This window comes from Acomys russatus, chromosome 8 (assembly GCF_903995435.1).
Source record: "Acomys russatus chromosome 8, mAcoRus1.1, whole genome shotgun sequence".
NCBI lineage: Eukaryota > Metazoa > Chordata > Mammalia > Rodentia > Muridae > Acomys > Acomys russatus.
In genome coordinates, this window is record NC_067144.1 from 17,570,217 (window position 1) to 17,592,506 (window position 22,290).

Genomic DNA, 22,290 nt, shown 5'->3' on the forward strand with positions numbered 1-22,290 from the left:
TGGGAGGCAGAGGCAGGTGGGGATCTCTGCGAGTTCGAGGCCAGCCTGGTCTACAAAATGAGTCCAGAACAGCCAAGGCTACACAGAGAAACCCTGTTTCCAAAAAAAAAAAAAAAAAAAAAAAAAAAAAGCAAAGGTAGTTGTCACTAAAGTGCCTGCTACACAGACACTAGGACCCGAGGCTGAGCCCCAGCACCCTTGTACAGAGCTGGGCACAGCAGCATGTACTACAATTCCATTGCTGAGGAGGCAGTGACAGGTGGGTCCCCGGAAAAAAGAGAAAAAGAGAAAAATCGATACCAGATTTTGTGCAAAAATACCTACCCAAAGGTCCTATAGTTTGACTACTGCCAGGGAGCATTTTCCTTCAGGTCACCACAGTGAATCTTGGGAAAATCCACTCTTCCAAGAAACTTTTCTAGAAAACTATCAGATGTCCAGGGCTTCAGGGTCTGAAGTTTAAACGCTTACAGTGGGGCTCTCCTCCTAGCTTCAGCCAGTTCCTTAGCGCCCTCAAACCCTCAAGCCTTATCTTTTGCTGAGTGCGTTACTCAACTCTCTGAAAGTTAATAATTGATTCTGCTCTGGTCTTTGAGTAGGGAAAACTGTGAATGCAAGGCAAGGGCGATGGTCAGGAGACAAGCCTTCTTTTCTTTTGAATGATAGATTTACTTGAGGGGATTTCCAATCTGAATGATTTCTGCACTTCTTTCTCTCTCTCTCTTTTTTTTTTTTTTTTTTTTTTTGTTTTCTGTTTTTTTTTTTTTGAGACAAGGTTTCTGTGTAACAAGCCCTGGCTGTCCTGGACTCTCTTTGTAGACCAGGCTGGCCTCGAACTCACAGAGATCCGCCTGCCTCTGCCTCCCGAGTGTGCATTTATTTCTTGAGTTTACTTGACCTTCGTTTCTTTTTGTATTTCTCCTAGATTTCCAGTTTTGTAGCTGACCAGATCCCTCTGCAGCTCCCCCTAGCTTTCCCCCTCGTTTCTCCATCACTGGTCAAGGTTGCTGGTCCAGCCTTCTGGGTGCTCCGCTGCCTGGGAGGAGCCTCTGTGGGCAGGGGCGGGACTACCGAGAATTATGGGCGGAGCTACAGCAAGCAGGGGGCGGGGCGGTTTGGGGGTGGGTGGGGGCTGGCGCGGCGCAGGCGCACTGGGCTCGCGGTGCCGTACAGCAGCTATGGAGCAGGCACCTCCGGACCCCGAGAGGCTGCTACAGCCTGCATCCCTGGAGCCGCTGGGCGGCCCTGGCGCTGTGCTGGAAGCCGCGGTCGGTGAGGAGACCGAGGGAGCCAGGGAAGACGGCCCAGGGGTGGACACGGTGAGGAGAGGGGCGGCGGAGGCTTCGGGCCTGGGGCCGGGCCTAGCGGGCCGGGCCGAGCTGCCCTGTCTGGGACGGGTGGGCGCGGTCCCGGAGACCGGAGGATGACCCGGAGCTGAGTGGAAATGGACCCACAGGCGCGGCGTACTAGAGGGCCGCGTGGGCGCGGTCACGCGCGCCGTTGGTGGCGTGGCCCGCGGGTGTCAGTGGGCGCGTCCCCCTGGGTCTGACTCTGAAGAGGCTCGCTGTTGTTTCCGGTGGGCCGAGGGGGTCGCTGGGAGGCGGCTACACCCTGGGTGAGCGGCGAGTGTGCGCAGTTGGTGGGTATGGGGAGCGGGCTTCAGCGTCGCCTTAAAGAGAAGGGTCAGACGAGGGAACATTGGTTGGACTCTATTTGTCCGTAATTTCGTTATTTGGGATAAGTGTCCTGTTTTCCCCTGGAGCCCGGTCTGTCCCCTCCCACCCCTTCTCCCGTTGGTAAACGGTGCTTTTCACCGTTTGAGGAACGGTGAGGAGTGTAGCATTGTATTTCAGCGAATGCGTCCGTCCGGTCCAAAGGGTCTTTACAGATTTATAGTCCCCGATAAACAAGCCTTTAGGAAACTCACTGTAGCGCCCAGTGTACAAGTCCCTGCCCAGAGGTTCAACCCCTTAGTTGCTCAGACCCTGTCCAGCCATTTTGCTGCTGCTGCTGCTGCTCCCTGTTCCCGCGCGTTTCCTTTTTTCCCCACCCTGGAACAGGTGTTAGTGCTGAAGTAACTCATACATTTTTACGGTTGGTGCATCTTTAGAAAGGACTACGTTTCGAGCCGAGCTAACCAGGAACTTCTCAGCAGTCGGAGGTTTTGACTACTTGAACTATTTCTGTGTGCTGAGAAGTGAAAAAGCTTAATTTTTAAGAAGAGTTTTAAGGAAAGGAAAGGAAATCGGGGACATTTCTCCACATAGTTTCTTCTCACATTCAGACCTGTGCCTTATCGGACTCGTTTATGTTACACCTGATGAGCCCAGGTTGGCACCCAGAGTCCAGAGGTTAGAGTTCACTCTTGGCGACCATCACTCTGTGGGTTTGGGAATATGACAGGACCCATCACATACTGTCAGATAAACTCTTTCACTGTCCTAAAAATCCTGGGCTTGGCTTGTTTTTTTTTTTTACTCTACATTAACCCCTCACACATGGGTCGTTTTCCTTTTCTTTCCATCATACCTGTTTTTCCTTTTCAGGAATGTCATGTAGTTGTGATCATATAGTTGTAGTGTGTGTTAGTGCCCATTGCTGGCTCGGAATGCCGAGATCCGCCTCTTGATATTAAAGGGCACGAGCCACCATGTCCGTCTAATACATAGTTTTGACATTGGCTTTTTATTATGCGTATGTGTCTGTGTGGGGGTATGACTTTCTGAGTATGGGTTTGACTTTCTGGAGCTGCAGTTACAGGAGCTGCCTGACGTGGATACTGGGAACTGAACTTGGCTCCTTTATAAGAGCAGTGTGTACTCAAGATTTATTTTATGTTGTGTGTATGAGTGTTTTGACTGAGTGTGTGTGTGTGTGTGTGTGTGTGTGTGTGTGTGTGTGTGTGGTGTGCAAGCCTGTGGAGGTCAGAAAAGGGCATTGAATCCCTTAGAGTGGAGGTAGAGATGGTTGTGGGCCACCTTACGGATGCTGGAAACAGAACCTGGGTCTTCTGCAGGGCCACATCATGTTGTTTCTTATTTTATTTATTAAAGATTTATTTATTTATGCATACAGCGTTTTGCCTATATGTCACCTGCATGCCAGAAGAGGGCACCAGATCTCATTGTAGATGGTTGTGAGCCAACATGTGGTTGCTGGGAATTGAACTTGGGACCTTTAGAAGAGCAGCCAATGCTCTTAACCTCTGAGCCTTCTCTCCAGCTCCTCTTTTTTATTTTAAAGACAAGGTTTCTCTGTGTCGCCCTGGCTGTCCTGGAACTCACTCTGTTGTCCAGGCTAGCCTCAAACTCACTGCCTCTGCCTCCTGAGTGCTGGGGATTAAAGGCCTGTGCCAACTCAACTGGCCACATAATGTTATTAATCACCAAGCCATCTATTCAGCTCAGATTTAGATTGCTCTTCTATGTGTGTTTGTTTTGATAAGGCTTCGTGTAGACCAGGGCAGTCTGGAAGTCCTGATGTTCCTGGGTCACAGGCAGTAGCTACCATTTCGCAGTGTCCGTTCTCTGTTTAGCTAGCCTCTTACTCTAACCAAGCTAGCCTGCTGGTTTTGGCAGTCCTCCTTATGCCTCCTAGGGATGAGATTTCAGCTGTGAGTGCGTGTACTGTCCTCTTTTTTAAAAAAATATTTATTTACTTATCATTTGTACTCTATTCTGCCTGCATGTGAGCCAGCATGCCAAAAGAGGGCACCAGATCTCACTATAGATGGTTATGAGCCACCATGTGGTTGCTGGGAGTTGAACTCAGGGCCTTTGGAAGAACAGCCAGTGCTCTTAACCTCTGAGCCATCTCTCCAGTCCACCCTCCAGCCCCAGCCCCTCCCCACCGCCCTCTTTATGATTACTTTATAGCTGTAAATATCCCTAAATAATACATTTTTGAATGTTTTATAAATGAAACTTTGACGTTTTACAAATGAAATATTTCCGTATGGTTTCCTTCTTTTTGGATTTATCTCAAATGTGTCTTAGCTCCCCCACCACTTATGTTTTGGCTTTATAGTCTGGTCTTTTCTGTGTAGTCCACAGTTTTTAAGTTTCTTCTGTTTATGGATAGGTGGGTAATGAAATTTCTGCTGTTTTAAGAAGTTATTACCATGAACTCCCTCTTCAATATCTCTTACTGTAGAATGTCCAATCTAGTCTAAATTTGTCTCTGGGGTTTCAGGATTATAGGGTTCAGCCATAGCTGTTAGTGCTAGATTGTTTCCAAAGCGGTTATTCAGTTTACACTCCCATCAGTAGTGCCACATGTGTCCCTATGGATACTGAATATTTTGAGGGTTTAAAATGTTTTCCAAGCTTGTGGTTGTGCCCCCACCCTTAACCCTCTTTTGGTTCTGGGATGGAACCCAAAGCTACACTGGTGCTAGGCAAATGTTTTACTACAGACCTATACACAGCCCTTGTGTCTTTTGGCTGCATTACACCTGCAATCCCAGCACTCGGGAGGCAAAGGCAGGAAGATCTCTGTGAGTTCAAGGCCAGCCTGGCCTATAAAGTGAGTCCAGGACAGCCAGTGCTACACAGAGAAACCCTTTCTGGGATTAAAGACATGTGCCACCACTACCCACCAAAATAAACCTTTCTGTAAGTTGATTATCTTAGGGGGTTTGCTAACACTAGTGCAAAGGTTAATTAACACAACCATTTCTGATCAGTGTTGCCATATAGGCCTAAGGAACCTATTTTAAGTCATAGAGGTATCTCTCCTAGAAAGGAGACTATGAGGATACATACTGATTAATAAAAGCACAATTGCTTTGGGGTGTGGTAGGTTACTTAACTTTTCCCCTATGTGGTAAGCATGCTTTAGTTTTCAACATCAGAAAAACCTAGACATGCAAGTGTTGGGTAATAGATAATAGTGAGCTGTTGTCTGCCAGGCATCAGTTCTTTGTATGCGTTTGATTTTGAGATCTTACAGTGTACTCCAGGCCAGCCTTGAACTTCATGGCTCTTCTATCACTGTCTCTCTCTTGCTTTATAACCATTCACCATAATGTCTAGTGAATAATTTTTTATTTTTAAACAGCACAGCAAAAACACTTGGGAATCACTTGGAAAAAGGGAATTTTATTTGAGGAATTGCCTCAATCAGATTGGCCTGTGGGCATGTTTGTGAGGCATTTTCTTGATTGCTGACTGACAGCCTAGCCCACACTGGATGGTGCTGCCCCTGGACAGGTGGCTGCGGGTTGTATAAAAAAGCAAGCTGAAAAAGCCAGAGGGAGCAAGCCAGTACGCATTATTTTTCATGACCTCTCCTTCAGTTTATGCCCCGACTCCCTCAGTAATGGACTGTGGTGTGGAAGTAGAAGCCACACCCACGCTTTTATCCCTAAGATGATTTGGTCAGTGTTTTATCACAGCAACAGAGAGCAAACTAAAGTAGCTGGTGAAGTGATTCCACGAAGCCCTGATGATCCAAGCTCTCTCCCTGAAATCCAGGGGAAATGCCAAATGTGAGAACACTCATCTGTAATCCCAGCCCCCGCACTCCTATGGTGAGATGGCACGTGGAGGAGAATCAGCCAGAAGCTCACATTTGCAGCACACATTTGCAGAAGTAAGAAGAGAGCCCCTGCCTGGCAAATGAAGTGAGAGAACGGACGCTTGAAAAGTTGTCTTCTCACTTCCATGGCACTTAGCACGTGGTTCATTCTCGTTGCTTCTCTGTCTCACACACACCATACCACACTAAAAAAGAAAAAATCTGAAGGTACAGGGAATGCCCTCTCAGTATCATTTTTTATATAAAAATAATAATATGGAGGCTAAAGAGATGGCTTAGTGTGATTAAGTGCTGCACACCTTTAATCCCAGCATTCAGGAGGCAGAGGCAGGTGGATCGTGTGAGTTCAGGGCCAGCCTGGTCTACAAAGCAAGTCCAGGACAGCCAGAGCTTGTTACACAGAGAAACCTTAACTCAAAAAGGCCAGAAAAGAAAAAAGAAAAAAAATTTTTGTGAGTTGGGAGAAACATAACATTGTAGGTTCTGTTTCAGCCCTACAGTAAGGAAAGTGAGGCAGAGAGGTTAAACCACTGCTCAGAGTTATACAGGAAATCCCTGGTAGAGTTTTCTGGGAAGTTGGTGCTTATCTGAGGAATAAGCTCTCTTATAGACTTAGTTTTTCCTGCTATCAGATGTCTGTTGGCCCTTGTTTTTGTATTTGTCTATTTTTACCATTTTATGTCTTGTATAATTTTTGTTGTTCTTTTTTCAAGACAAGGTTTCTCAGACTGGGTGTGGTGGCACACACCTTTAATCTCAGCACTCAGGAGGCAGAGGCAGGCGGAATGCTGTGACTTTGAGGCCAGCCTGGTCTACAAAGTGAGTCCAGGACAGCCAAGGCTACACAGAGAAGCTCTGTCTCAAAAATTCAAAAACAAGAACAAAAAAGACAAGGTTTCTCTGTGAAACCTTGGCTGTTCTGGACTTGTTTGGTAGACCAGCCTTGATCAGAGATCCGCCTGTCTCTGCTTCCCCAAGTGCTGAGATTATAGGCGTGCACTACCATGCCTGGCTTTATTCCTTGTATAATTGTTTTATAGCTTTCTGTTATTTACCATAATGTCTTAGTTTTCAAGTGCTGTGAAAAAGCACTATGCCCAAGGCAGCTTATAAAAGAAAGCATTTAACATGGCGGCCTACTCACAGTTTTAGAGGTTAGAGTTCATGACTCACAGCAGGGAACATGGTGGTAGCAGACAGGCGTGGAACTGGAGCAGTGGCTGAGAGCTGAATCTTGGCCTAAGGGCACCAGGAGAAGAGAGAGGCCCTGGGATGTCCTCAGTGTGTAAATGCTCAAAACCAGCCTGGCCCTTTCCTTCAACAAAGCCACCATCTAATGAATCTGCCCAAACAGTTCCTCCAGCTAGGGACCAGGCCCATGAGCCTGTGGGCTCCATGCCCATCCAAACCACCACACAAGGGCCATCAAGTACTTGTGCTCCTTAACACCCTTATATATTCTATTCTGTCATGTTTTATGCTTTCTGACTTGGATTTCTGTTTAGGCTCTTGTCTGAAACAGACTAAAATGAGATGTCTCTTGGAGGTTGTATATTGTTTTTCTTTCCTGAAACAAAATATCCAGTGCATATGACCATTTAAAATTGTTTTGAGGCTGGGTGTGGTGGTGCACACCTTTAATCCCAGCACTCCAGAGGCAGAGACAGGCGGATTGCTGTGAGTTGGAGGCCAGCCTGATCTATGAAGTGAGTCCAGGACAGTCAAGGCTACCCAGAGAAACCATGTCTTGAAAAACAAACAACAACAACAAAATAATAATAATAAAACTAAAATTGTTTTGATTTAGAGTATGGTGGCTTATTCCTACAGTTGAAGGCCAGCCTGGACCTCTTCATAACTTTCAGACCAGCTTGGATCAGAGTGAGACTCCATCTCAGAAAACTTTCTGTATCTTGAAATCTCAAGTTTATAATTTGTACTTCAGTGATTGTGACCAAATAAATACCTGACTGAAACAATTTGAGGCCTGCCTGCGGCTCCCTGGTGTGCCTCCTGCCCAGAGCATGTGAAGGAGGTTATCCACCTCATAGGGGCAGGGAGGGGCTGGAGAGGGCAGATACCCACTCCAGAGACACTGCCTCCTGCAGGAAGGACTGAGTAGTCAGCACAGCAGCGGGGAACATTGCGTATTCAAACCATAGTGTAGGCAGAATGTGAAGAGCCCTTCTAGAAACTATGTGAGATCAGATGGTCAGCTGCTGTTGCTCCATCTCTTCCCCAACAGTATTTCAGGACCAGCACCGACAGTACCCTATGTAACCACGGAACAGCCAGCAATGACAGTACCCTATGTAACCACGGAACAGCCAGCAACGACAGTACCCTATGTAATCACGGAACAGCCAGCAACAATGGGAAGTGGAACTGCTAAGTGCAGGCTGTGCAGTCCCAGTCAGCCTTACCTCTTGGGTTCTTCCAGTCTGGAAAAATCACTTTGTTTTTACTTTCATAATCCTAAACTTTTTTTTTTTTTTCCCGAGACAGGGTTTCTCTGTGTAGCCTTGGCTGTCCTGGACTAACTTTGTAGACCAGGCTGGCCTCGAACTCACAGTGATCTGCCTGCCTCTGCCTCCCGAGTGTTGCAATTAAAGGCGTGTGCCACCATGCCCGGCTCCTAAACTTTTTAAACATTAGAAACATTTTGTAGAATTTTACTCAGTTTGTGCCTGTCTTCTCTGTATGATTAAGTTGAAGATTGGATGCACTTTAGAAGAAATAGCAGGTGGCACCTGAGTGTCTTCCATGTTTGTCTGGATGCATTTAAAATTTTGCATATGACCTTTGAGTGTGTGTGAGTGTGTATGTGTGTGAGAGAGAAAGACCGTGTGTGTGTGTGTGTGTGTGTGTGTGTGTGTGTGTGTGTGTGTGTTTTGAGATATCCAAGCTTGCCTTACACTGCTGATTCTTCTCAGCCTTCTTAGCTGGGATTGCAGGTGTTGACTACCACCCACCTGTCTGCCCAAGTGCCCATACAGTTATTTTACCCTTTTCCTGTGTGTAATTTTGTGGGGACATGTCTTGTTCCTTATTTAACTTTGTGTAGTTTACTTGGCAGTATAGCTTCATGGAAAATTCTGTTTCTTTTTTAAAATCAACATTTTCAGGATATAATTTGTGGGCAAGTGAGATGGCTTAGCTGGTAAAAGTGCTTGCACCTGTGTCTGATGAGCTGAGCTTGATCCAGGGAACAGGATAGAAAGGATTCCTGCAAGTTGCCCTCTGATCTCTTACACAGGCACTATGGCATGTGTACCTCCCCATACATGCACGCACGCACGCACACACACAAATGTTAAAAAAAATAGGTATAATTTATATGCTGAAAATCGATCCTTTGTAAATGTACAGTTCAGTGATTTGTTTTCTTCTGTTTTTTTGTTTTTTGAAACAGGGTTTCTCTTGAGTCCTGGCTATCCTGCACTCAACTCAATTTGTAGACCAGGCTGGCCTCAAACTCAGAGAAATCCACCCGCCTCAGCCTCCTGAGTGCTGGGATTACAGGTGTGTGCCACCATATCTAGCTTCAGTGTACGACCATCTTCACAATCTAGTTTTAGAGCACACCTGTCATGCCCCAAATCCCTCTTCCCCTTGGTGTTTGATCATCCTTCTTCCTGCTGTGGTCATCACTAGGACCACCCACTGCTGTGCGTGAGTCTGGCCTCTTACATGTAAGAAGTAAGTCAGCAGGAAAATGAAAGGACAAAGACTCTAGTTTCTCTCAAACACAAGAGCAGACTTCTGTTATCTGAGACCTCAGCACCTGCAACCAAGAGTGCAGGAGAACGTGCCGGTCAGGGTCTGAGGAAAAGTTTTTGTAGGTCAGAGTTGGGGGGGGGGGTGTAGGGGGTAAAGACAGGCCCAGAAACCGCATTTAATAATTGTTTTACAAACCTTGGTGATAAGTCAGACTGTTTCTGTGACCTCTGGGCTCCAGGGTGTGTGTGGTTATTGGTTTTCTGGAAGTCCATGGGCAGCCGATTTTCTGAAGCCTTAGCCTGTTTAATGGTCCTGCTTCTTTTGGCGGTGGGGGAGGGGCGTGTCTCCTATTATATACTTAAAATGCTTTTGGTGTTGATCCTTGTTGTACTGTGTATTCCTTTTTCTTACTGAATAAACTTGATTTTTGGTAGTTTCATATTGTGTTTATTTACTATTTAATGAACATTGTGGTTTTGGTTTTTAGCTGTTAAAAATTTTGTCTAGATAAATGTTCCCTTGAGCAGACTTATAGGAATGTATTTGTCAATCATTTATATTTAAGTGTTTGAGACGGGCCTCACTCTAGGCCAGCAGGCCTAGAAATTATGGCACTCCTCCCTAGGAGATACCTTCCTAGTACCAGGCTGGAGTGCTGTAAATTAGACACGAGTGACATGCCTTTAACCTTCTGAGAATACACACACACACACACACACACACACACACACACAGACGCGCGCGCGCGCGCTTTTCCCCCGCCCCCCCCTCAGCATTTTCACTAGCAACTGTGTGATGGTTCCTTACAGTCTTATTTTTCTATTACAGGGATGATACCCCATGACCAAGGCAACTGTGTGGGCTAGTCCTGTCTTCTTGACACAAGCTAGAGCCATCAGAGAGGAGGGAGCCTCAATTTAGAAAATGCTGCCGTAGTATTTGGCTGTAGGAAAGCCTGTAGAGCATTTTCTTTTCTTTTTCTGAGACAGGGTTTCTGTGTAGCCCGGGCTGTCTTGGACTCAACTCTGTACACTGGCTGGCTTCAAACGCAGAGATCTGCCTCCTTTGTTTCCTGAGTGCTGGTATTAAAGTTGTGTGCTACCACCACTCAGTGTAGGGCTTGCTCTTTCTTTTCTTTTTTCTTTTATTTATTTATTTTAAAAGATTTATTTATTATTATATATACACAGTGTTCTGTCTGGATGTACATCTGCAAGCCAGTAGAGGGCACCAGAGCACATTATAGATGCTTATGAGCCACCATGTGGTTGCTGGGAATTGAACACAGGACCTCTGGAGAAGCAGTCAGTACCCTTAACCTCTAAGCTATCTCTACAGCCCCTTATTTATTTGTTTGTTTGTTTGTTTGTTTGTTTATTTGAGACAGGGTTTCTCTGTGTAACAGCCCTGGAAATCCTGGAACTCACTTTGTAGATCAGACTGGCCTTGAACTCACAGAGAGCTGCCTGCTTCTGCCTCCAAAGTGCTAGGATTAAAGACTTGCACTGCTAGGTGCCCGTGCAGATAGGTCTTTTTCTTTTTTTTTTTTAAAGATTTATTTATCATAGATACACAGTGTTTTGTCAGCATGTACACCAGAAGAGGGCACTAGATCTCATTCTAGATGGTTGTAAACCACCATGTGGTTGCTGGGGATTGAACTCAGGACCTTTGGAAGAGGAGGCAGTGCTCTTAACCTTTGAGCCATCTCTCCAGCCCTGATAGGTCTTTTTCTTAATCAGTGATTAATGTGGGAGGGCTCAGCCCATTATGGTTGAGGCCACAGGCTAGGCTACTGGTCCTGGGTTTCTGTAAGAAGGCAGGCTGAGCCAGGCATGGTGGCACATGCCTTTAATCCCAGCAGTCGGGAAGCAGAGGCAGGCAGACCTTTTTGAGTTCAGTACTAGCCTGGTTTACAAAGAGAGTCCAGGTCAGCCAAGGCTGTTACACAGAGAAACCCTGCCTTGAAAAATAAAAAACAAACGACAAAAAAAAGCAGGCTGACCAAGCCATGAGGAGCAAGCCAGGAAGCAGCATCCTTCCATGGCCTCTGCATCAGCTCCTGCCTCCAGGTTCCTGCCTTGTGTGAGTCCTTGTTCTAATTTTCTTCAGTGATGGACTATGGATGTGGAAGGGTAAGCCAAATAAAATAAACTCTTCCCAACTTGATTTGTTCATGATGTTTTATCACAGCAATGGTAACCCTAACTAAAAGAACAGTTTATAGATGAGCGAGTTTATTGGGGTTTATAGTTTCAAAGAATGAGTCATGATCATTATGGGCAACAAGACCACACCTAGTTCTTCCCAATCAATTCCATCCATTGGGGGCCAGCATACATAGCCTCTACGGGACCAGTTCCATCCATTGGGGGCCAGCATACATAGCCTCTACGGGACCAGTTCCATCCATTGGGGGCCAGCATACATAGCCTCTACGGGCAGTTTTTATTCAAACTACCACATCCATTCTTCTAAGGCTCATCAGCACATGGCTTTGTCTTTTTATTATAAATACACTGTTGATTTTTAGCTGTTTAGTTTTAGATTTTGTTTTTTTGAGACAGGGTTTCTCTGTGTAGCCTTGGCTGTCCTGGACTCACTTTGTAGACCAGGCTGGGCTCGAACTCACAGCGATCCACCTGCCTCAAGCTCATGGTCTTGCCTCTGACTCCTGGGTGCTAGGAGTGCAGACATGTGCTACCATATCCAGCCTCTTGTTCCTGTTTTTAATAGGGTATTATTGAGTCCTAAGTGTTCTTCTGCATTCTAGTTACAATTTACAGTTATTATCTGTCCCAGTTCCAAGAGATACTGTCATTCCTTTTTCTTAGTGTTGTCTTGTGAAGAATAGAAGATTTTAATCTCACTCTTTCCCCTCCCTGTATTGTGTGGGTTTTGTTTTTGTTTGTTTAGGGTCTCACTGTGCAGCCTTGGCTGGCTGAGTCTACTATGTAGACCAGGCTGGCCTCATACTCAAGAGTTCCATCTGCTTCATCTCTGCCTCCTAAGTGCTGGGATTGAAGGCGCGGGCCACCACACCTGGTCCTTGATTGTGCTTTTGAGTTTGTATCTAAGAAATTTCTTCTTACCCAAGATCACAAAGGTTTCATTGTATATATATTTTTTGGAAATTTCAGTCTTAGTTTTTAGGTATGTGTACATGATCCATTTTAACTTATCTTTCTGTTCATGATGTAAGGAAAAGCTCCAACCCCTCCTCTCCCTGTTGATATTTTGTCTGTACTTAACTGAAATCAGTTTACCTTAGATACAGGGTTTATTTCTGCCTGTGTGTCTGTCCTTACCCCAGTTCTACACTGCCTTCAGAAACAGCATGAAATAGGTCCTGTTTATCAAAATACAGTTATCATTGCTCTAAGTCTTCTGTATTTTATATGGAGTTTAAGAACAGTTTATCAATTTCTTCAAAATATTCTACTTTAGAAGGAAAAATGCATTAATATTTTCTGAATATTGTAAGCATGCTGTGTCTGATGTCCTGTTAATATCTGGGGTTTACTGTGATGCTAAGGCAAATCTGGTCTTCATTATTTTGTAGGGGCTTTCTTTCTTTGTTACTTGAGTCTTGTTAGAGTGGTTTTTTCCTTACGCTGAATTGTTTAAATTTCCAAATTTATTATGCATGGGCCATAAGCTATTCAGTTTGAAGCTTTTGAGGTTTTTATTCAATCCAGGAAAGTTTTTTTTTAACTGCACTGATAATTATGGCGTCTGTTCTCTATACTTCTTTCTTTTCCAAGCTCTTACATATTTAAGGCTGGTTCTTAATTTTCCGTTTGAAATTTTTATTTTATTTTATGTGTATGGGCATTTTACCTGCATGTATGTCTGTGCACCATGTATGTGCCCTTGTAGGCAAGAAGAGAATGCTGAATCTCCTCGGAACTGGAGTTAGACAGTCGTGAGCTACCATGTAGGTGCTGGGAATTACATCCAGTCTTTTGGAAGAGTGCTTTTTTTTTTTTACCCCCAGACAGGGTTTCTCTGTGTAGCCCTGGCTGTCCTGGACTCACTTTGTAGACCAGGATGGCCTCGAACTCACATTGATCCACCTGCCTCTGCCTCCCGAATGCTGGGATTAAAGGCATACACCACCACCGCCCGGCTAAGAGTGCTCTTAAACATTGGACCATCTGTCTCTTCAGCCACTCTTGATTTTCTCTTTTGAAAATCATCTTTCATTGTTTTTACCTTTTTATTTTCTTTGCTACAGAGTTTTACTGTATTACATCCAGATGACCTGGAACTTGATGGGTAGACCAGGCCAGCTAGACATCCACCTGCCTCTGCTTCAAGTGTTGGGATTAAAGGTTTGCGCTACCACACCTGGCTTCTTTCTTACTTTTTAAAAACATCCCTTGTGATTTTAGGAGTTTCTCAGCTATGCCATTCCTTTACTGATTTGATTTCTCCTAACCCAGTGTTTCTACTCTGAATGTTTTGGTTTCACTAGTTTGTTTCTTTTCATGTTTCTATTCTAAGGTGTCTTTATACATTTTAGTAATCTTGGTGGCTTGGAGCTTTTTTTTTTTTTTTTAATGTTTTTCTACAATGTTCTGTGTGCAATTTAAATAGTAGCCCTGTTCTCATTAGCCAGCGATCAAGCCACATTGAAATCTGTGTGCTTTCTTTCTCTTCCCCTCTCCCTCCTCCTCCCTTTCCTCTCTCCCTTTCTTCCCCCTCCCCCTTTTGGGGTTTCTTTGTGTAGCCCTGGATGTCCTGGAACTCACTCTGTAGACCAGGCTAGCCTGGAACTGAGAGATCGATCTGTTTTTGCCTCCTGAGTGCTAAGGTGCTCTTAACAATTACAGGTATTGGTTATATTAAATATTGTTACTGTTTTATGATAATAGGGTCAGCATAAGGAATATGGTATACATCTACCAGCCCTGCTGGTATTGTTGTCAAATGCCTATATACATTCTTTTGGTTTTATTATTATTTATTTTTTAGGACAGAGTTTCTCTGTGTAGCCCTGGTTGTCCTAGAACTCACTCTGTAGACCAAGCTAGCCTGGAACTCAGAGATCTACCTCTCTCTTTCCTCAGTGTTTAAAGGCGTGTGCTGCTATCACCTCCTGGCAGCTTTATTATTCTTAAACTTAATGCTTTTTACATTTTGTGCTTATTATTATTGGATAGCATGGCAAGCTAAAATTATGATAAATGCATTATCTTTTGGGCTAAAAAGGTAATTTGTTTTATCAGTATAGTATGTGCTAACAAAATTCAGAGCTTTCATGGAGCAGATGGTGGTAAATAAAAAGCTTGGCTGTAGGCCAAGAGCTGTGTAGCCGTCTCAGCCGCTGTGGCCTTCCCCGTCCTGCTGCTCACTGGCTGTCGTAGGTAATTTCTTGAGCCTCCCTTTGGCTGAAGGGCTTCTTGCTGTCTCTCTTATTTTCTCTTGTGTATATACATATATACCACTTTCTACACTTTTCCTGGGAGTGCTTCATCTATGATACATCATAAGTGTATCTTCTATACTTCATCACTGACTCCATTTTTGGTACTGTCATATATAAAGTTAATTTTCTCTGTGTAACACTTGCTTTTGTGTGTGTTTGTGTGTATGTGGACTTCTGTGGGTGCCAGAGGTTGACATGTGTCTTCCTGAGTCATTGTCTACCCTGTTTGAGGCAGTGTCTCTCACTGACCTGCAACCATAAAGAGCCTCCTGTCGTGTGACTAGTCATCACCACAGCCTGTGTAGCTTTTCATCCTCCATAATATCCTTATTTGAAATTTCACATTATGAACCCTGTGCATACTTACTTGCTAGTCCTCCCAGGTCTGCCTCTCCTCCAAAAAAAAAAAAAAGAAGAAGAAGAAGAAGAAGAAAAGAAAAAGTCCAGTTTGTGTTGCCTATACACTCTGCAGCATGGCCAAACTCCTCGTGGTGCATATACATACAGGCACTCACATGTCCATGTAAAATAAAAATCTTAAAGCCAGGCGATGGTGGTGCACATCTATAATCCCAGCACTCGGGAGGCAGAGGCAGGCGGATCACTGTGAGTTCGAGACCAGCCTTGTCTACAGAGTGAGTCCAGGACAGCCAGGGCTACACAGAGAAACCCTGTCTCAAAAAACCAAAACCCTTGGAAGAGCAGCAAGTGCTCTTAACCTCTGAGCCGTCTCCCTAGTCACTCCCCTAACCCCCAACCACACACCTGAATTTTGAGCAGGGGTGAAAGGTTTACAGCACAGCAGTTCCACATAATTCTACTTCCTGTTTTGTTTGTGCATCTTCAAGCCCCTTCCTTAGTGGTACACTTCCCATGTGTACAGCTTGTCAACCACCAGTGGTTGCTGTCTTGGTTTTGATACAGACTTGGCAGTTCTAGTAGGAAGAAAGAAAACTGGTCCTTTTATTTTTTCAAATCTCTTTTTATGTATTAATTTTACAGTTAAGTGCACAAAATAATGAGTTTCATTATAGCTTTTTTGTTTTTGTTTTTGTTTTTTTTGAGGCAAGGTTTCTCTGTGTGAACCTGACTGTCCTGGAATTCAGCTCTGTAGACCAGGCTAGCCTTGAACTCACAGAGATCCTCCTGCTTCTACCTCCTAACTGCTGGGATTAAATGTGTGCCACCATGCCCGGCCTCATTATGGCATTTTTACATGTATGTATCCTTATGGTTTTTTCCTAATATATACCCTCTTCCTGCTGCCTTTCCAGGGAGTCTGCTTTTTTTTTTTTTTTTTTTAAGGGGAGGGATTGTGTGTGTGTACTTAGGTGTGAGAGTAAGTTTGCCCCCAAGTACACAGAAACAAAGGAGACCATCAGGTGCCCTGTGCCTACACGTGAGTGTGTGTTATCCCCCCACCCTCCATGTTATTCTCTTGAGAAAGGGTTTCTCTGTGTAGCCTTGGCTGTCCTGGACTCACTTATTTAGACCAGGCTGGCCTCGAACTCACAGCGATCCGCCTGCCTCTGCCTCCCGAGCGCTGGGGTTAAAGGTGTGCACTACCACACCCGGCCTTGATGGTGATTTTTTAAAAAAGTTTTTATTCATTCATTTATCCATTTGAGCCAAGGTGTTTCTGTGTAGCCCTGGCTGTCCTGGAAATCAGAGATCCACCTACCTCTCTGCCTCGTGAATGTTGGTATTAAAGGCCTGCATCACCACTGCCTGGCAGTTTGTGAAGATTTTTTGTTTTTTTGTAATTTTTTTTTCTAGTTGAGGATATGTGGCTACAGTTTTGATGTCAACTTGAAGTAAGCTAGAGTCATCTCAGGGGAAAGGAGCCTCAGTTGAGAAAATGCCATCAGAGGATTGGGCTATAGGCAAACCTGTAGGGCATTTTCTTAGTGATTGATGTGGGAGAGCCCAGCCTATGGTGGGTGGTGTCATTCCTGATCTGGTGCTCCTGGGTTCTATAAGAAAGCTGGCTGAGTAAGCCAGTAAGCAGCAGTCCTCTATGGTCTCTGCGTTAGCACCTGCCTCCATGTTTCTGCCCTGTTTGAGTTCCTAACCATCTTTGATGATGAGCTGTGATATATGGAAGTGTAAGCAGAATAAACGTTTTCCTCCTCAACATGCTTTCTGTCAAGGTGTTTCATTGCAGCAATAGTAACCCTAAGACCAGGTGGAACCCAAGGTCCTGTGCTTGCTAGACAAGGGTTCCACCACTGAGCTAAATTTCCAACCTCTGCAAATATTTGCTGTAGACTGAATCTGTGCATTTATTGTCTAGATGAGTTAGCAGGTATTTGTACTTGATAATCCACCAGATAATCTTCCAAGGATCCTGCTTGTAATATAGCCTAACGACTTGTTGAGCTGTCGTCCCGGCCTACAAACCATCTTGAAGTATTTACCAGTACTGGGTTCTATTAGTGTGGGTATGGGTTTTCCAATGCCATTTTCACTATCATATTAATTGTACAAAATAATGTGTTTTGTTACATTATTGTACATGAATATAGTGTCCTTTGTTCATATTTATCCCCCTATTGTCTTCATTTATCAGCACCATCTTAAAGGGCTTTTATTGTTCCATTTATTTTGTCCAGATGACAGGAAATAATTTTTGGTTGAAGAAAATAGAAATCAGTGTTTCAGAAGCAGAGAAGAGAACTGGAAGAAACGCTGTGAACATGCAAGAAACGTACACTGCTTACCTCATTGAGACACGGTGGGTTGCAGGGACAAGCTTCACTTTAGTTGGAAAGGGTTTTCTGGTAGCAGTTGCCTGTGCTAACAGTTCAGTAGAGTGAGGTTGAATAACTCAGTTCCTTCAGAGGCTTGCGTGTGTGTTCTTGGGATAGGACGTTGTTTCAAGATAAAAGTATGAGATCTGTCTTTTAGTGTCTTGGGAAGCAATAATGCTGTTATTAAAGTCTTCTCATTTGGAAGACAAGACCAGTGATAACATTTGCTTGCAAATTAGGATAAGATTGAATGTTTCATGCAGAAGTTGGAAATCTGAACTGAAGTAGTTTTTGAATGTAGGTAACTAATGTTTCTCCAAACTGGACTATGATCTAATAATATTCCTGAGTTTCTACCATGCGAGCTATTTGTGTGTTTTAGTAATATGTAATGAATAGGATTAGTGATAAGCTTAATATATTTGTTTTATTTATTTATTGTTTTTGAGGCAGGGTCTTTATGTAACCCTGGCTGTCTTGGAACTCACTGTGTATACCAGGCTGGCCTGGAACTCACAGAGATCTGTGTTTGCATCTGTGCCACCATGCCCAGCCGTGTGTGTGTGTGATGTGTGTATGTATATGCATGTATGTATAGACACACATGTATCTATTTACATGCAGGACATGGGAGTGTATTCTTGTAATACTAAGAACAGCCTGGGTTATATAGTAAAACCTTGTCTCAGAATAATAATAATGAGCCAGTTGCCATGGCACAGGCCTATAATCTCAGCACTCAGGAGGCAGAAACAGGTGGATCTCTGTGAGTTTGAGTACAACCTGGTCTACAGAGCAAGTTCAGGACAGCCAAGGCTCCACAGAGAAACTGTGTTTTGAAAAAAACAACAAAACAAAACAAAAATAATGAAAACAAGCAATGATTGCTAAGACCAGTAGTGTAGGGCCTAGAGAGATGGCTTAATGGTTACGAACATACACTGCTCTTGCGGAGGACCTAGAGTTCAGTTATCAGCACCTGCATCAGGCATGTGTAACTCCATCTGGCCTCTGATTACACCTACACTCATATGTCATATCCACATAAAGACACACATACTTAATAATAATAAAATTTTTTTAAAAAGGAGAGTGGTAGCTGGGTGGTGGTGGCACACACCTTTAATCCCAGCACTCAGGAGGCAGAAGCAGGTGGATTTCTGTGAGTTCTTGGCCAGCCTGGTCTATAGAGTTCCAGGACAGCCAGGGCTACACAGAGAAACCCTGTCTTGAAAAACAAAAGAACAGTAGTGTAAATCTAATTAGTCAGGAGGCTAAAGCTCTTTTCTCTCTCACTAACCTCATATACTGCCAGCCTGTACAGAAGAATCGCTTGAATTTAGGAGTATGAGGCCAGCTAGGCCAGCAAGGAAGAAGCATCTAAAAAACCAGACAGATAGATGAGCAGCTGCTACGCTGTTAATTAGAAACACTTCTCAAATGACCATGCCACGACTAGTTTTGCTTCTCTGTCACTGTGTTCTGTGACAACATTGTGTCATTTTGTCACATTGTGACATTGTGTAAATAAGTTGTCAAGTGAATAATTGGAAAATAAAGAGATCTTGATAATCTTTCAGATGTTTCTGCTGCTAGGCAGCGTGGGACACTCTTTTATCTTTGCCCTTAGGAGGCTGAAGCAGGTGGATCTCTTGAGTTCCAGGCTGGTCAGAACCACATAGTGAGAGCCATCTTAACAAAAAGCTGCATTCCCGACACGGTTTCCCTGTGTAGCCCTGGCTGTCCTGGACTCATTTTTTAGACCAGGCTGGCCTCAAACTCACATTGATCCCCCTGCCTCTGCCTCCTGAGTGCTGGGATTAAAGGCGTGTGCCACCACACCCAGTGCCTGCCAGCTCTTTAAAGGAAAAAAGAGGCACAAGTTGTGCGTTTTCTAGTTTGCTCTTGTGGATGTCTCCTCGTACTCGGATCCACCTGATTTAGTCATATCCAGACCCGAGGCACAGCTGCTTCCCTACCCTGGTTCCCTGGGTTGTAAGGCTTAGGAGAACATGAAAAGTTCTCCATTGTGTGGCTGTACTACGTGCTCTGTCCTTAAATAATCGAAGTGCTCTGATTTCCGTTTCAGGTCGGTTGAACATGCTGATGGGCAGAGTGTCCTCACAGACTCACTGTGGAGGCGGTACAGCGAGTTCGAGCTGTTGAGGAACTACCTTTTAGTGTACTACCCGCATGTTGTTGTGCCGCCTCTTCCAGAAAAGCGGGTAAGACATAGCAGGAGAAGTTGAGAAGTGCCTGGAATCGAACCCATTCATTTATTTGTGACCTACCTTCCTCCCTTCCTTTCTTTCTTTTTTGTTTTTCAAGACAGGGTTTCTTTGTGTAGCCTTGGTTGTCCTGGAACTCACTTTGTAGATCAGGCTGGCCTCGAACTCAGATTCCCCTGTCTCTGTCATATGGATATGTAGATACAGCGTGCCCAGTCTGTATGCTGTTGCTTATATGTGTACGAGTTCAAGACTGACCATTTGGTACTGGATAACCAATTAGGCTCTTCCTGGGAAAGACTTATTACTCCCACGTTAGCAGTCCTTAGTTGCCCTCAGTTCTTTGTTTAGGGTTGAGACCCAGTAAGATTTCCCCTTTCCGCTGGGCATGGTGGCCCACGCCTTTAATCCCAGCACTAGGGAGGCAGAGGCAGGCGGATCACCGTGAGTTTGAGGCCAGCCTGGTCTACGAAGCGAGTTCAGGACAGCCAAGGCTACACAGAGAAACCCTGTCTCGAAAAACAAAAACAAAAACAACAACAACAACAAAAGAAAAGATTTCCCCTTTCCATGCCAGCCTGTGTATTAGTGCTGTCCTTGTGTAGGTCTTGATTAGGCAGTCAGGTTCATAGATGTAGCTTCCCTGTCATTCCCAGGAAATGCAGTCTCAAAGCAGGCTTTCTGTTCCTCTGGCTCTTTTAGAAGTTCCTGAGTCTTAGGCACCACAGGGTCACTTGTTCTCTGCATTTTGTTCAGTTGTGGTTTTCTCCTTCTGTTGTAAAGAAGAGTTTCTTTTATGAGGATGTGCTGGCTAGTTTTATATCAATTTGACACAAAGCTAGAGTGTTGCAGTTAATATATCTGTACAGCTTAGGAAGCCAATAACTGTTACAAGAGACTGAAAGGTAATTCAAAGCTGCAAGCACTACGCTGGGCAGAATCTAAACTGCTACTAATGTACTAGTAAACTAATCCTCATAACTTACTATCTCAAGCACTTGCCAATCTGATGGTCCTTGGACAGCTTCTCTCCACCAACTCCCTCTGTCAACTGATTTCCCTGTCAACTCCCAGCCCCTCCTCCTCCTGGAAGCCCTGCCTTCCACTTCGTGTCCTGCCCAGCTGATTGGCTAAACAGCGCTTTATTGACATCTGCTACATCCACTCAAGACATTCTTCCACACTAGAGTAATCTGAGAGGAGGGAACCTCATTTGAGAAAATGTTTCTCGAAGATCAAGCTGTAAGCACACAAGCCTGTGGGACATTTTCTTAATCAGTGATTGATGCGGATTGAGGTGTGGTCGGTGCCACCCCTGGGCTGCTGGTACTGGGTTCTATAAGAAAGCAGGCTGAGCAAGCCAACGAGGAGCAAGCCAGTAAGCAGCCACCCCTCTGTGGCCTCTTTATCAGCTGCTGTCTCCAGATTTCCATCCTGTTTGATTTCCTGTCCTGACTTCCTTTGATGATGAACAGTGTTTTAGAAGTGTAAGCCAAATAAACCCTCTCCTCCCCAAGTGCTTTGGTCATGGAGTTTCATCACAGCTACTGCTAATCCTAGCTAAGACAGAGGGTAAGAGCTATACTTACCTGTGGTTGAGCCTGTTCCTAATGTTTGCTTTGTTTACCCAGGCAGAGTTCGTGTGGCATAAACTCTCTGCTGACAACATGGATCCAGACTTTGTGGAGAGACGACGGATAGGCTTAGAAAACTTTCTCTTGAGGGTCGCTTCACATCCTGTCCTTTGTAGAGACAAAATCTTCTATTTGTTTTTAACACAGGTATTTTTCTTTTAAGTAGTCTTTTAACATTATTCATTAGAGTTAGGCTTTTAAAAAGTTATAGAATGCTGGGCTGTTTTGTTTTGTTTTTTTGTTGTTTTTATTTATTTTTCCCCAAGACAAGGCTTCTCTGCATAACCCCGACTAGAATGCTGGTTCTTGAGGCTCTTTTGAATCAGCTTTTGATAGGCAGTTTATTGCATTTGGTTTAGTTTAAATTTTGGGCTATTAGATTCTGTCACTAGCTAAGATTTTTTATTTTTAATTATTATTATTTTTTAAAGATTTTATTTTATTTATACAGTACTCTGCCCCCATGTGTGTCTGTATGCCAGAAGAGGGCACCAGATCTCATTAAAGATGGTTGTGAGCCACCATGTGGTTGCTGGGAATTGAACTCAGGACCTTTGGAAGAACAGCCAGTGCTCTTAACCTCTGAGCCATCTCTCCAGCCCCTTTATTTTTAATTAATTATTTTTTTGAGAAAAGATTTCTCTGTGTAATAGCCCTAGCTGTTCTGGAGCTAACTGTAGACTAGGCTGGCCCGCCTCTGCCTCTGGAGTGCTGGGATTAAGGGTCTGTGCCAGCACTGTCCAACCAGATTTTTTTTTAAATTTAATTTAATTTGTGTGTGTGTGTGTGTGTGTGTGTGTGTGTGTGTTCACAGTGGTATAGGGAAGGGGCACACATGTCATGGTACATGTGTCATGGCACACATGTGAAGGTCAGAGGACAGTTTTGTAGAGTTGGTCTCTCCTTCCACCCTTACATTGGGTTCTGGGAATTGAACTTAGGTTGTCAGGCTTACCTGGCAAATGCTTTACCTACTAAATACTGAGCCA

The 22,290-nt window shown here is 44.3% G+C and overlaps 1 protein-coding gene across 2 annotated transcripts in view; it reads left to right on the forward strand.

The window, feature by feature from the left end:
- The first annotated feature begins 1,144 nt into the window (after positions 1-1,144).
- Positions 1,145-22,290, forward strand: part of Snx4 (sorting nexin 4) — a 53,075-nt gene continuing 31,929 nt past the window's right edge. For both annotated transcript variants that reach the window (XM_051149818.1, XM_051149820.1), the window contains exons 1-4: positions 1,145-1,319; positions 17,302-17,423; positions 19,529-19,664; positions 21,299-21,448. In XM_051149818.1, coding sequence (XP_051005775.1) covers positions 1,179-1,319; positions 17,302-17,423; positions 19,529-19,664; positions 21,299-21,448 — 549 coding nt within the window. In that variant the 5' untranslated portion in view covers positions 1,145-1,178. The remainder of the gene's footprint in view (positions 1,320-17,301; positions 17,424-19,528; positions 19,665-21,298; positions 21,449-22,290) is intronic.